Source organism: Lontra canadensis, unplaced genomic scaffold (genome assembly GCF_010015895.1).
Source record: "Lontra canadensis isolate GAN:19392208 unplaced genomic scaffold, GSC_riverotter_1.0 scaffold12, whole genome shotgun sequence".
Lineage (NCBI taxonomy): Eukaryota > Metazoa > Chordata > Mammalia > Carnivora > Mustelidae > Lontra > Lontra canadensis.
Window position 1 is genome coordinate 7,923,707 of NW_022631006.1, and position 14,891 is coordinate 7,938,597.

At 39.6% G+C, this 14,891-nt stretch overlaps 3 gene segments (V, D, J or C); all 3 read right to left on the reverse strand.

Moving 5' to 3' along the window:
• Positions 1–316: 316 nt before the first annotated feature.
• On the reverse strand, positions 317–907 carry LOC116867378. The segment is given in 2 exon segments: positions 317–693; positions 856–907. Coding segments are annotated over 2 exon segments (429 nt in total).
• A 2,195-nt stretch (positions 908–3,102) lies between these two features.
• Positions 3,103–6,943, reverse strand: LOC116867379. The segment is given in 4 exon segments: positions 3,103–3,229; positions 5,012–5,071; positions 6,425–6,704; positions 6,892–6,943. Coding segments are annotated over 4 exon segments (519 nt in total).
• Positions 6,944–13,774: 6,831 nt separating this feature from the next.
• LOC116867380 lies at positions 13,775–14,292 on the reverse strand. The segment is given in 2 exon segments: positions 13,775–14,109; positions 14,232–14,292. Coding segments are annotated over 2 exon segments (381 nt in total).
• Positions 14,293–14,891: the final 599 nt, after the last annotated feature.

Sequence of the window (14,891 nt, forward strand, 5' to 3'; positions counted from 1 at the left end):
TAATGTTTTATAACAAGGAAAAAGTGACATTTGTAACATTTGAAAGACAAGAATTAAAAGTTTATCCGTAATAGGATGTGCTAATGTATTAAAAATTATTTGTATGACAGGGTTCTGAATAGCAAATGTAAAGTCATCTTTAAAACCCAGATTTCACAATAAAACATGACTAACTGCCTTCAAGAATCCATAACCATCAGTCATCTAACACAATATTCTAACTCTGTCCAGGTCACCATTAGCTTACTTTTCTTCTTATATGCTTTTAATGTCTAATATGTTAGCTTCCACTTGTGGATAAACAACAGCACAAAAGCTATCCTTGAAGGTCTGTGTCAAAGGACAGGGGCTTCCCCAGTCCCAGGTTTGAGTGCAGGCAGCAGGTGCCTGGGAAGTACTGTGTGCTTGCTGTGCAGAAGTACACAGCTGAGTCTTCAGGCTGGGTGTCTCTGATGTGCAGGGAGAGATGTTTGGCTGTCTTATTCAATAAGAGAGTGAGTTTTTCGTCTTCTTTTGTGGTCATGCTTGAAAAAATGTCTATAAGGAGCTGGGGACCTTCTCCAAGTTCTTGCTTATACCAAGGGAGGTAACTTGAGGTACTGTCTGAATAACTGCAGCTGATAACAGAGCTGCTTCCCTCCTGGACACTCAGGGTAGGAGGATGCTGCTCCACATTCTCTCCCTGGCTGAGCCCTGTGCAGAAAGAAAACGTGAGAGTAGGAGAAGAGATTCCAGGTTATTGTGCTTCAGAATGCTCTTTTTCTACACTAATGGTAGGAAACCTGAGTAAAGTCAGTCATGACTTCTGAAGAATATCCACTAATATACTACAGTGCCCATAAACGCTCAACTCACAGGTGAGTTGCAGCCACGAGAACGTGATTAAAGCTTTCATGGATGTCTTCATGGTTCCTCCCAGTTAAGCTCAGGTTCAGAATTGCAGCCTCCAGCCAGCTCAGCTACTTTTCTTATCAGGGCATCCCTTCTTTCCTCTAACAGAGTAACTTCCCATGTTGTCTACCAGCCAATAAGAAAAAGGCTCTGCTGCTGCCATGGTCTAGTCCATCAGATGCACTAAGATGAACCCTCCATGTGTTCTGCATCAGCACAAGTGCATTGCCGTCTTGTGGTCATGTCTCTATTGAACTCCCTGGGGAAATGCTCTTCTCTTAGCCTGTGTCTCTGAGGGACTCACATGCATCAAGGCAGCAGTCAGTCAAGCAAATTATATCTTAGATCACTGATGAAGGGTACAGTAAGAATGAGGAAATCAAGGTTTATATGCCTGCACACTACTGAGTCACTGTTAGTAAGTTGGAAAGAGGTAGATGCTATTGCTATTTATTCAGTAATGGCCCTGGTGTACATGTTTGAAATCAGGAAGGAATCATGATTTACTTCCTTCCTGTTCTACCAAATCTACCATCCTCAACTGTCTATTACAGAGAAAACCCTTTTGTAAAAGGAAAATGTAACCAAAGATTACAGTAAGAAAGAGAAGATCATTTGATATTTCAAATGCCTCTGATCTCAGCTCTGCTCCTCCTGGATGGTATTGCCTGACCTTGTTTTTTCCAAAGGAATGACAGTACCAACAGTCAAAATGTGGACTATCCCTTCAGTTCAGATGACTATGACAAAAAGTAAAGGACCAAATCTAAATGGTAGGGGAGCAGGGATAACTTGCATCTGTTATTACTATTTCAACTGTAGGAAACTTTTTGACCTAATATTGCACTAATTTGTATAGAGAAATCTGACAGATTTCTCTATACAAATTAGTGCAATCAGCAGTAGAATCAGCAGTAGTGCAATCAGCAGTAGAATCTCAGTAGAAATCCTGAGAAAACATCAAGCTGCAAACTCAGAAAATATGACCACTTAACTATGTAAGTTTATCCTTGAGGTGATTTCCTTTTCTCAAATCAAAATACACGGCATGTCCTCCAATGCAATTACTGACTCACAGCCTAAGGAGAATTTCTGCTAAAGTATTAGCCATCCATCCTGTCATGCTTCCCACTTCCTGGTCAACAAACTCCACATTCCATACTCCATTATATTTCTCCTAAACTCCACTACAGTGTTCTTGCCTCAGTACTCATTAATAAAGTTCTCCAGTCCTGCGAGTTTCCAGAATTATCTCTCTCTTCCAAAACCCCTTTCTCATTCATATGAATTTCTTGGAATCTTCTGATGACCTCTATGAGAAAAAATCCAGGAAACCATAAATATTGTGTGTGCTGGGGGATGGTACCAACAGGAAACTGCTCCTAAAGAACTGATCAAGAGAAATGGTCTCTGAGAAACCAAGACTACCTCATTTCCAAAAATGGAATCCCCTTTCCTGTGATTCCTACTCATGGAGCCTCTGAAACGACAAAGAATACAACTCGTCTTCCTTCTACCTGTTCTACCCTGAAAGATTTAAAGACAGCTATCAGAACATCAACTCAATATATTAATATATGTGTATATATGAAATGTGTTTTTATGTATGGAAAACTTCTTGGTTCTGAGAATCTTCCATTCTTTCACCCATTCTCCATAAAGTAAGAATTCTCACACTTCTCAGGGTAAATTTCCCTCTTCTCCGATAGAGATTATTTAGGTCAATATTTGCAATTTTTAGGTGTGACTATTAGAACTGAATGTAAAGTTCTGAATATGACCATTATCTATAATAACACTTTTCCATTTATTAACTATTACACAGATAAGGCCATCCCTTGTGCAAAATTTCCAGCTCCTTGATTATTTCATTGGCCCTTGGTTTAGTATGATCCTAGTGTTGGTCTAGAAAACCTTCATCTACCTTTTTCATGGACTGTCAGTTCTGCAAGTCTTCCAATTCCAGTGACCTTTTTTGCAGACAATGTGTGAGTTATGCACATTATGCTCATCATGCCTTCAAGGGATGCCCAACTGGCATATTAAATATATTTTTTTTTTAAGGAAAGCACTTAGAAATACTTCTAGGTGTTCACATGGTGCCATCACCTTTGGCTTACTCTTATAAAAACAGTGAGTGATGCATGAGTTTGCTGGTAAAATCACGGTGGCTCAGCCTGAGTCTCCCTTCCTGCCCAAGGTCTCAGACATTTACATAAATTGGAACTCTCCATTCAGGATTTCAAACTGATTGGACCACAACTTTCTCAGACCCAAACCACAGAGATAAATGCCTGGGATTGCATTAGACACTTTCTCTTCACTCAGCACGATGGTCCTACAGGAAGGGGGCAGGGGAAAAAATGCTAAAGAGGAAATTAGGAAACCCAGTGTCTTTCTCCTCCAGCTCACTCACTACCTAATTTTTTCATACAGTCATCTTGGAAACAGTCAAGATGTGTAACATGAAGTTGGACTCAAGAAATTCTAAGGGCCCTTCTAGCTCTTAATTTCTTCTATGCTATATTACGAAGCAAATATTTATTGATGACTGGTTGTATGCAATGTGGACTGGTGTCAGACTGAGTGAAATTGTGTGCATCATGGAACCCCAGGGCCGTTTTTATAACCACATGTGATCTAGTGGGTCTGAGGTTGATTCTAACTCACCCTGAGGCCTCTTCAGCAGGATGAGATGAGATGAGATCCTACCTGGGTTTTTGTTTCTTCTCTGAGATCACTACCTGGGTTTTCTTTTCTTCTCTGAGATCACTAATGTATCAAGGAGAAATAAATCCAATTTAACATTGAATAAAATGGCAATGTATTCACTGAGTCCTTTACAGGCACTGAGATGAGGGTGCACTATGACCTGAGCCATGGGTAAGCAGGAAGTTCTTTTGGAGTTTCAATTTCTTATAAATATCTTTTACATACAACTTATGTACTGTATGAAAAAAAAGAATCTCTGCAGTTGAGACAACCTAGGGGAGGTGGATGAGCTGTTTAATATAGAAAGCGAGATGCACTTTTTAAAACAGCCTAATTGCTTTATGGATTCTGGCTTTCTCTTTGAATCCTTAGTTCAGAGTTTCAAAATTTCCAACCAGGGATGCCTCTTCAATTTTTGAAATCATCTCAAAATGAAAACTTGGGAACATAATTCAAAAATTAGGTTAAAATATATCATCAGGTAATGTTTCTATGGGAATCATTTATCTAAAATGCTTTAACCCTTCATACATATTAGTTTCATGTCTCCCATTTATTTTTTAAAGATTTTCTTCTTTTCAACCATCACAACCAGGTTCAAAGAAAAAGAAGGACATAGTGCTGAGGTATCCTGTATACCTTCTGACCCCACACAAGTATGGCCTTCCCATTATCACCTTCCCAATGACCTTTTCACAGTGGAAGACCCTATGTTGCCACATCATGAAACCCAATGCCCACAGTTTATCTAGAGTTCATTCTTGCTGTTGTAGGTTCTTTGGGTTTGAACAAATGTATTAAATATGTATCCACCATTGCAGTATCATAGAGAGTAAGTCATTACATTAAACATGCTCTGAGCTACACTGATACCTCTTATTCCCCTCAACCCTTGGCAACAACAATCTCTTACTCCCTCCAGAGTTTTGTCTTTTCCAGAAAGCCATAGAGCCTGAATCATACCTTACAGCCTTTTCGGATGGGTTGTTTTTACTTAGTAAAATGCATACAATTTCCCCCTATCTCTTAATGGCTTCATACCTCATTTCTTTTTTGGCACCAAATCACATTCCATTATTGGATGTGCCACAATTTATTTATTCATTCACTTATTGAAAGACAGGTAGCTTACTTCCAAGGTTGGTAATTATGAATAAAACCTCTATAGAACATTTGTGTACAAGTCTGTGTGTACACATAACTTTTCAAATCCTTTGGATAAATACAAAGGAAGACCATTGCTGGACAATGTAGTAAGAGTATGTTTAGGTCTGTAAAAAAAATTGCCAAACTGCTTTCTTGAAATGTCCAGGTATACACATTCAATTTGTAGTAATTTCCCAACAATATTTACTAGACCCTTTGCTGCATACCAAAGCCCCAGCTAGTCCAAAACAGGCATAAACACCACAGGTGGCCATGCCAACTGCTCAGCTCACACACAGACTGCTGTGACCCAGAACCTGAGCCTGCATGTGTTCCTGCCTGAGTCCTGCTGCCCACATATCTCTCTGCTCAGGCACTTGTTCCCCCACTTATGGGACAACCTTTTAAAAGACAGGTACAAAGATAAAATTAGTATTGATTTCAAGACAGTGAGGGCACAACATCAAACTAAGGGCACGGTTCTTTGGGAGAGTTGGGGGCTATGTAATTGCACAGGTCCCATGCTCAGGAAGCTGGCTTTTCTCCCAGCTTCAGGGAGTGTGCCCATCTTTCTCTATCTGAATTTTCAGGGGCACAGGACTTCCTATCAATGCCTTTTTCTCAACATAAAAACCAGTGCAGGCTGGAACTCAGTATGTGCTGGAATCTTCCACATGCAAGTTTCAACTCTGGGTTTGGGGTCAGCAGTATTTAGGGTTCTTTTAGGGTTGTCCTGGAGGATTTCTGCTCCCTTTTCCAAACCGGGAATGATGTTACAAGATCATGAAAATAGGTTCATTCAAAATGCAAGGGAGAGTGACGATTTTCATGGAACAGAATGAAAATTTCCATGTGCTCGTCCACACAAGGTGCTATTCAGAAACGACTGAAATGGTTACTTCTGTCAATGATAGATGTCAACATATCGTACAAATTGATCAATAGAAATCATTGAGATTTTGTGATTCTGTAGGGTCTTCTATATCGCTATTCAGAGGATAAGCATTCTTGTCATCTCAGATTCATCAACTTTGGAATAATATGAGCTCCACCAAGTCACTTATGCTCTAAAATCCTCCCTTTATTCATGCACAAAATGAAAGTACTTATTCATAGGGTATTATCTTGCTGAAAAAGAAAATAAATGTAATAAGTAGAGTGAGTGACCCTCAAAGAAATTATTTTATTACATTTCTATTTCCAGGAGTAAGAAAAAGCTGAATACAGACTTGAAAAAAACATTCAACATGGTCTCTTTATATTTCACTGAAAAATAACCTACAGGAAAGTTAAAAATTATGTCACGTCTTTTGTTTGTTCATGACCATCTATTTTTTTTTTTGAGGGTTTTCCATTTAAGTAATTTATAATTAATTTATGTGGTAGCTGCCAGGACCTCTATCTTCCCATGGTACTGGATATGGACATTGCTATCACTTGCTCCAAGGGTTCCATGGTAGAGGTTTTTACCTGCAAAGAGCTTTTTGGAAAAAAAAGAGCAAGAAAAGCAAGTGAAATGAGAACACTGCTAGGTCTAATTTTAGGAGGAAAAAGACACTGTTACATTAATCTGAAAATATGCAATGGCTGCAGTGGAAGCCCCAGGGAAGGGCAGGGGCTTGAGGCCCAGCTGCAGTTTGGGTGCAGGCTGCAGATCACCAGGGAGCACTGTGCCTCCACCGCACACAGGTAGGTGGCTGAGTCTTCCAGTCGGAACGCCGTGATATGGAGGGTGCTGAACTTTTCCTTAGTATTCACTGTGCAGTTTAACCTCCCACTGTGCTGCATCCCTGAAGTTATGTAAAACAGCCGGGTGAGGCTGCCGCCCCCGGGGTGCTGTCGGAACCACTGCACATTGTATACTGTGCTAGAAAAATTGCACTTGAGAGTAGAACTGGCTCCCTCCTGGAGGCTCAGGACTGAAGGGCTCTGCTCCACCATCATCCCTCTCACCCCTGTGTGGAAAGAAGGAAACAAACACAAATTATATCACTGGAGAGTCACTGATGCAGTTTGAAAATGTGTAAAATATCCTAAGACACACCCCTGAGGATATAGGACTCTAGGAGCTCAGTGTCAGCTCCTCCCATCACTGTGGGTTGTGGACCACTCCCCAGTCCCTTCTGGAACGTCCCCACTCACAGCAAACCTGGAGCCACAGGATTCCCAGCAGAGCTCCCCAGGGTGTCCTCATGATACCTTGTCTAGTTAATAAGGTGCCTTCACCCCTACTGTGTAGAGTGTAGTCTTGGGTCCAGAGGAATTGTGTTCTTAGAGTCAATCCTTCCCACCAGAATCACTGAGCACCAATCGCACCTCAGCCCTGTCATTCACAGAACTTGAGACTCCACCCACAGTGGCCCTATATCACTGCACAGGAATCTCTCCCAAACTGTGCTTGCGGGCAGTGCAGGCAGGTAGGAGGAATATTTCCAATATAGGAGTATGTAAGGTTTTTTTTTTTTTTCTTAAAACACTTTATGTAAGAAAAGTGCGGGTTAGTGTGTGAAGAAAGGTGAATGATTCTTCTAGGAGAGTCAGAGCCTATTGGGGATTACCCAGAACCTTGAAGAATCATATGGAAGAATGACTCCATTCCCCAAACTGCATAGTTTGACAGACAATGTGAGCATTCAGTTATGTAAAAATACTGATAAAGGAAAACTATCTGATAGCATCCACTCAGTATTGCCGAAGTAAATACAATTTATCAAAAGAGTTCTAGAAACCAAGACAGACGGTCACCGTCTGTAAAGAAAATGATTCCTACCAGAATGTGGTCAGTGAAAAATAGGATGTAGTGCTTAAAGTCCTCTCTGATATAATTTCCACCTCTCCAACTCTCCTGTGCAACTGCTAGACACCATGCTCACCCACAGAGCTCAGTCTGACCAGCCACACATTGCAGGCCAAAGTCAATATTGTCCTCTCCCTTTCCTTTTCTTTTTGTTCCTTATTGTTTCCTCTCTTCTCTTCATTTTTGTTTCTCTCCACTCTCAGCACATGAAAAGGTAGGATATGTGGGTATTGAAATAGTTTCAAGGCCAGTAAATTTGGGTGATTTTATTCATAACAATTGACAGCAGATAATGGGATATTTTCTGTTGAATATCTGATATTTCCATACTCACAATGCCCAGAAATATTCCTCTCCTGGTACCTGTGAAGAATTATCTGCATAATGGATTTCTAGAGACATGGCCTCCAGATGTCTGAAGTTGATATGCAATGGCAGAACTGAAAACCTCACAGGGTCTTTACAAACAAAACAAAACAAAACAAAAAAAACCCTGTTCTCTCTTTTCCCTATCTTTGCTATCTATAAGTGGACTGGCTCACATGATTTCTGTTCTCTGTAACTATTCAACCTTCCAACCATCACAAAGTCTTTGTTTCTCCTAAGGTCTAGAGTGCCCCCTAGAGGAATGAAGCTCGTGGCAAAGACCACTTAGAAGGAGCCACTCAGCAATCCCCAGACCCATTCATTCCAATCTTCCTGGTGACGGAAATGCATATGACCAGAAAAGAAGATAGCTGCTTAGTTTGAATGGGGGTTACAGGTAAACCAAATCCCACTTTTAAAATGGAATTTCATGGAAATTGAGATCAGAAAATAATTTGGTAAATTTCATCTTGTGCTATTTATTTTATTTCTTTACCTGAGTTCAGAAATCAACAAGTATTCATTGAGCATTTTCAAAGGAGTAATTTCCTAGATGCTCAGAATATATAAAGTGTAATAGAATATTCTTCAGCCATCAAAAAATGAAATTCTGCCATTTGCAATGACATGGATGGAGCCAGAGAATATAACTCTGAGGGAAATAAGTCAGTCAGAGAAAGACAACTACCATGTGATGTCACTCTAGTGGAATTAAAGAAACAAACCAAACAAGCAAGGAGGAAAAAAAAACAAGACAAAAATGAATCAATTAAACAACTCAATTAGGGGCGCCTGGGTGGCTCGGTGGGTTAAGCCGCTGCCTTCAGCTCAGGTCATGATCTCAGGGTCCTGGGATCGAGTCCCGCATCGGGCTCTCTGCTGGGCGGGGAGCCTGCTTCCCCCCCCCTCTCTCTCTGCCTGCCTCTTTGTCTACTTGTGATCTCTCTCTGTCAAATCAATAAATAAAATCTTTGAAAAAAAAAAACTCAATTAAACAGAACTAACTGATGGTTACCAGATGGATAGAGTTGGGAGATGGGTTCAATAGGTGAGGGGATGAAGGAGTGCCCTTTTCCTGATGAGCACGGGTGATCTGTGGAAGTTTTGCATCACTATATATACACCTGAAACTAATATAACGTTTCATGTTAACTAACTGGAAATAAAATTAAAACAATACATATATAAATAAAATATACAAAAGAGGAACACATACAAGCTTACATCTACAGGGTAAGACAAAAATATATATATTTATAATCGAGTCAAAGAATAGGACACTAAGTGAAGGGAAAACTAAAAACTATGTGACCCCAGAGAAATACGTATAGTTTAGGTCGATGGACATAATGTTATGAAAAAGGTGGTCATCTCTCCTTTCCCCTTTTTGGTGCCAAGAAGGGAGGGGAATACAGATAAGCCTCATTACTTTTAACAATAGGAGAAATTTGTGAACATGTGAATTATTAAAAGTAATAAAACATTTCACATAGAGTAAAATCCTTTTTGACTACCACTTTCAATTCTGACGATTTCATCACTTATTACCTTATTTCTTTGTTCATCTTGACAATTTGGGGTTGATGTTCACAGATGTTTTACTAGATTTAAATCGACATAAAACACACAGCATTTTATTTAGAATTTATTATAATATAAATATACATTTCTTGTTTATAATCTCAATAGTAAATCTTATAGATCTTATATATTAACCCATATACATCCTTTGCTCCTTTATATTCCATATTGTGGATATATTTCAGTATATATATCCTTTCCTCTATTGATCAAATGCTAAGTCGACTTATTTAATCTAGGAAATACTACACTACAACAAACCTTATAAGCATTCCTTACATGAGCACATGTTTTTCTAGGAACAGAAACTAGGAGGAAATGAAGGAATGAGCCCCGAGGCTGGCAGGCGAAAATTACTCCAGGTGGAGGAAAGTCAGGGACAAAGGGCTTGAAGAAGAATGAAGAGAATTCATATTCTGATTATTGTGTTGGAATATTTTCATTTTTTATGTTTTCCTTAATGTGCATTAAAACTGGAGCTTATCAGCTCATTTGATAAACTCTTTCTGAAATTCTGTCCTGATATAGAGATATTGTACAGTTTGCTTCAATCAGCCATTGAGGTTTTCTAAATATACTAAATCAGCAGGAGAAAAAGCACACCCAAGGAGAAGCCATGGTATATACAAGGAAAAAATATTACAGAATAAAATTAAACATAGAAAAGATGTACTCACTTGTACATGTACACACACAAACAGTTTGAGGATATTGTCAATGAAAGAGAAAGGTACTTTACTTTCCCTGAATCATCAGAAAAAAAAAAAAAGAGAAAATTCTGTCAGTGCAACAAAAAAGCAAAGAGAAGAAAGAAGTGAAAGCATATGGAGCAAAACGAAAATATTAGAAATAAGTTTAAATATATCAGTAATCAAAGCATAGATAAAAATAAATTATTGAATTGAATCAAAACTTAAACTTATTGTTCCATATAAACAATGGAATATTACACAACCATCAAAAAATAAGCCAAGCAGAGAGAGTCAATTATCATATGGTTTCACTTATTTGTGGAGCATAAAAAATAGCATGGAGGACAATGGGAGTTAGAGAGGAGAAGGGAGTTGGGGGAAATTGGAAGGGGAGGTGAACCATGAGAGACTATGGACTCTGAAAAACAATCTGAGGGGTTTGAAGTGGCAGGGGGTGGAAGGTTGGGGGAACCAGGTGGTGGGTATTAGAAAGGGCACGGATTGCATGGAGCACTGGGTGTGGTGCAAAAACAAGGAATATTGTTCTGCTGAAAAAAAAAGTAACAAAAAAAATTTGAAATCTTGCCATTTGCAACGACATGGTTGAAACTAGAAGGTATTATGCTAAATGAAATAAGTCAATCAGAGAAAGACAATTATCTTATGATCTCACTGATATGAGGAATATAAGAAACAAGGCAGAGAATCATCAGGGAAGAGAGGAAAAGATAAAACAAGATGAAGGCAGAGAGGGAGAAAAACGATAAGAGACTTGTAATCATAGAAAATAAACTGAGGGTTGCTGGAGGGGAATGGAGTGGTTGGATGGGGTAACTGGGTGACAGGCATCAAAGAGGCCACATGATGTAATGAGAACTGGGTGTTATATAAGATTGATGAATCACTGACCTGTACCTCTGAAACTAATGATACATTATATGTTATTTAATTGAATTTAAATTGTTTAAAAATAAAACAAAATAAAATGTTGGTACTAGCCACTAATTGAAGGTGGCAGATAAAAAGCACATAATCTAAATATGTAATTTTCTAGTTCCTTTTTAATGGTGATTATCTCAATGTATTTGTCTCTACATTTACAATAAATTGCCTGGTACCATCCAGACTTTAAAGATAAAAAAAAAATTGAATGCTATTTTCAAAAACACAAAATGAAGCTGTGGTCGAGGATGTGAAGAGATTGGAACACTTGTCCACTGTTGGAAGCAATGCACAATGCTGTAACCATGGAAAACAGCATAGAAGTTCTTCAAAAAGTATAAAATAGAACTACCATACGATCCAGTCATCCCACTTCTGAGTTTTTAATCAAAAAGATTTTAAATCAACACACAAATGTTTATAGCACCTTTATTCATAATTGCCAAAACATGAAAGCAACCAAGAAATCCTGCAGTAGAAGAAAGGGTAAGTAAACTATGGTAAGCCAGACAAGGGAATCTTATTCAGTGCTGAAAAGAAATGAGCTATCAGGCCATGGAAAGACATGGAGGAAACATACATGCATATTTTCCTCTTTTCTTTTTTTAAGAGTTTATTTGTTTATTTGACAGAGAGAGCAAGCACAAGCAGGGGAAGTAGTAGGCAGAGGGAAGGGAGAAGCAGGCTTTCTGCTGAGCAGAGACCCCAACCTGGGACTCAATCTCAGGACTCCGGGATTATGAGCTGAGCTGAAGGCAGATGGCTAATCCACTGAGCTACCCAGGAGCCCTACATGCATACTTCAAAGTGAAAGAAGCTAATCTGGAAAGGCTGCATTCTGTTTGACACCCAAGATAGAACATTCTAGAAGAGGAAAACTATGCAGACAGTAAAAAGACCAGTGGTTGCCAGGGATTAGAGGGAGGAACTGAAGAACATCTTTAAGTAAAGGAAAGTTGAACTGGTGAGCAAAAATCAAAAAGCTCTGTAATGCACATTATTTGGAGAAAATGTTTTATGTCCTCTTCTCAATTCCTCAAAGACCAAAATCCCATTTTCTGCTGGGTTTAGAAGATGATCATTGTTTCTTATAGGGTCGTGGATGCATAGCTGTTCTGTGACTTGGAAAATTGCCTCACTGGGTCCACATATTTTACTTCCCTCCACCTCAATACCTTCAATATATGCAAACACATGCATGCACCCACCCATGCACCAACGTGGGCAACAACATCTTCCTCAATTACCCAAAATCATGTGGTGCTTCTTTTCCCTGACCCTTACCAGAGGGCACAGCACACACTGAGATGCTTTCACAGTAGGCCCCGGTGTCTTATCTAGTCTTTCCTGCAAGGGTGCCCCGATCCATAAAGAGCCTATTTTCTAAAAGTGGTTGATGTCACTGTCTGCTGATAGCTTCTTTCCTGTTTCTCTTTGTTTTTGTGGCTTTCTGCCCTTTGGAATATCTTCACTATCTTTTTAAAACAGTTTTAGAGAAATCAAAAGATATATTGTATTATTAATCTACAATGTTTTTTTTTTCTTAGAGATTTTAAGTACTCTCAACACACAACATGGGTCTCAAATTTATGACTTTGAGATCCAGAGTCCCAGCTCTACCTACAGAGCCAGTCAGGCACCCCTAGTCTACAATGTTTATCTAAAAGCCTGAGAAAAATTTCTATTGTATACCCTCTTGAATTGTTTAAAGTACATTTTCACATGCTTTTATATTTATAGAGGTATGAAGAAAAGTTTATATTTTAAACCAATTACATGAAAAATTAATTTAAACCAAGAATATATAACTAATATATAAGGAAATATATTAATATCTGATCATATCTCATTCATAAAATCTACTGATAAGGGGATTATTAAATTTAATTACTAAATTAAAGGTCATAGGGTGCCTGCGTGAATCAGTAGTTCGGTTAAATGACTGGCTCTTTGTTTCTGCTCAGGGCATGATCAGTTCATGAGATCAAGTTCCATGTCAGGCTCCATGCTTTTTGAGGAATCTGCTTGAGATTCTCTCTCCCTCCCTCTCTGTCCCTCCCACTGATGACTCTTACCCCATAATCATAATGATAGACCTGAGAGGTGAGGATTGCTGTTCTTCAGACTTCCAAGGGCCACCTGAAGATTGACATGTGCTTCATGAAGTTGGGAATGAAGCAGATGGGTGACTTGGGGAGGATTCTGGCCAACATGCACCCATTACATAGGCTGAAGCTTTCCCGTCACCTCTCCTGCCATACTCTGTCAGGAAGACATTGGGCATCACGACCTTCTTGGTCACACTATGTCTCTCTAAAACTGTGATAAGACACAGGATCTCCCACCAGGGTGCAATGACCAACTTGTGGGGCTGGACGTTCACTCCAGGAATGAGCACAAGACCACTTCATTATGATGTGGTTTTACCTTGAATGAGTAACACCCTGACTGAGGAAGTCTTGGCATTGAACTGCATTCAGTGTCACTAAGGAACACCTGGATTTAGGGAATGTTACTTCTGGTTCCTAAACTCTAGTTGTCTGTATGATTTTGTATCAACCAGACATTGAGGGACAAACAACCACAGACTATGCTGGAACCAGAATGGATCAGGCAAAGACCCTCAGCTTCCAGTCCTCTGTTCTGCTCAGAGTTTGTGTTCAGCTCCCCCTACAGTCTCCGTCACTGTGTCAGTCACTGCACAGTAGTACACAGCTGAATCTGAGGCTTGCACTGAGCCTTTCTCCAAGTGGAAGGATTTCGATTTGCCGTCAAAGGTGGCTTCAAATCCTTTGTTGCTTCCCTTCTCCTCGCCCCTCAAGGCTTTCAGGAGGAGCTGTAGACCTTCACCAGGATACTGGACATACCAGAAAAGAGTAAGGGACCCTGATGCTGAATAAGTGCAGTTCACAGTCAGGGAAGCCTCTTCTAAGAGGGTGACTTGGCCTTCTGTCTGAGTCACTGAGTCTCCACGGGTTTGTCCTGAGGAAAGAGGAAGGAGATCTGTGTCACCTTGGGCATAAAACTCATGGATAAATAATAGTTAAAGGTTTAACTGACACCATGGAAGAAAGAATCCAAATTTTAAGAGGAATGGTACTTACCAAGCATTAAGAGTACCACACTCATGAAGCCTGGAGAACACTTCATCTCTGGAGCATCACCTAAATAATGTTCTTCATTCTTACTATGAAGAAGGTTAGAGTGACAGAGAAATGATCAGTGGAAGCCTACATTTCACACAGGAAATATGACTGTGGTAGGAAGTTGCATCCCCTGGTGGACAGGGACTAAAATGCATACATGTTGGCCAGAATCCTCCCAAAGGCAGCCATCTGTTTCATCCCTGACCTCATGAGGCACATGTCAGGCTTCAGGTGACCCTTGGAAGTCTGAACAACAGCAATCCTCACTTCTCAGGTCTGTTTTGTTCTTAAGACACTGCCTGATATGGAAGTTCTTTAACACGGCATCCTGGGGCATTTCTGTGGCTGGGAGGGTAACAAACTTCTTAAAGCATCTTAAAGCATCTTACTACAGTACTTCATATTCTCATGCGTCCTTGTGGACCAGCCCAAAAACCACTGACTGCCAGAAATGGGGTTTGAGTTGAATATGGAAAAAGTAAGAGGAAGTCAAGTCATTGCTGACTGATTCTGTTTTGGGCACTTTACCCCGATATTTAGAACTGTGACTGTCATTTTTTAAGTACTCTCTAAATGTTTTCTAAATCAAACAAAAATAATGAACAAATGACCTTTAAT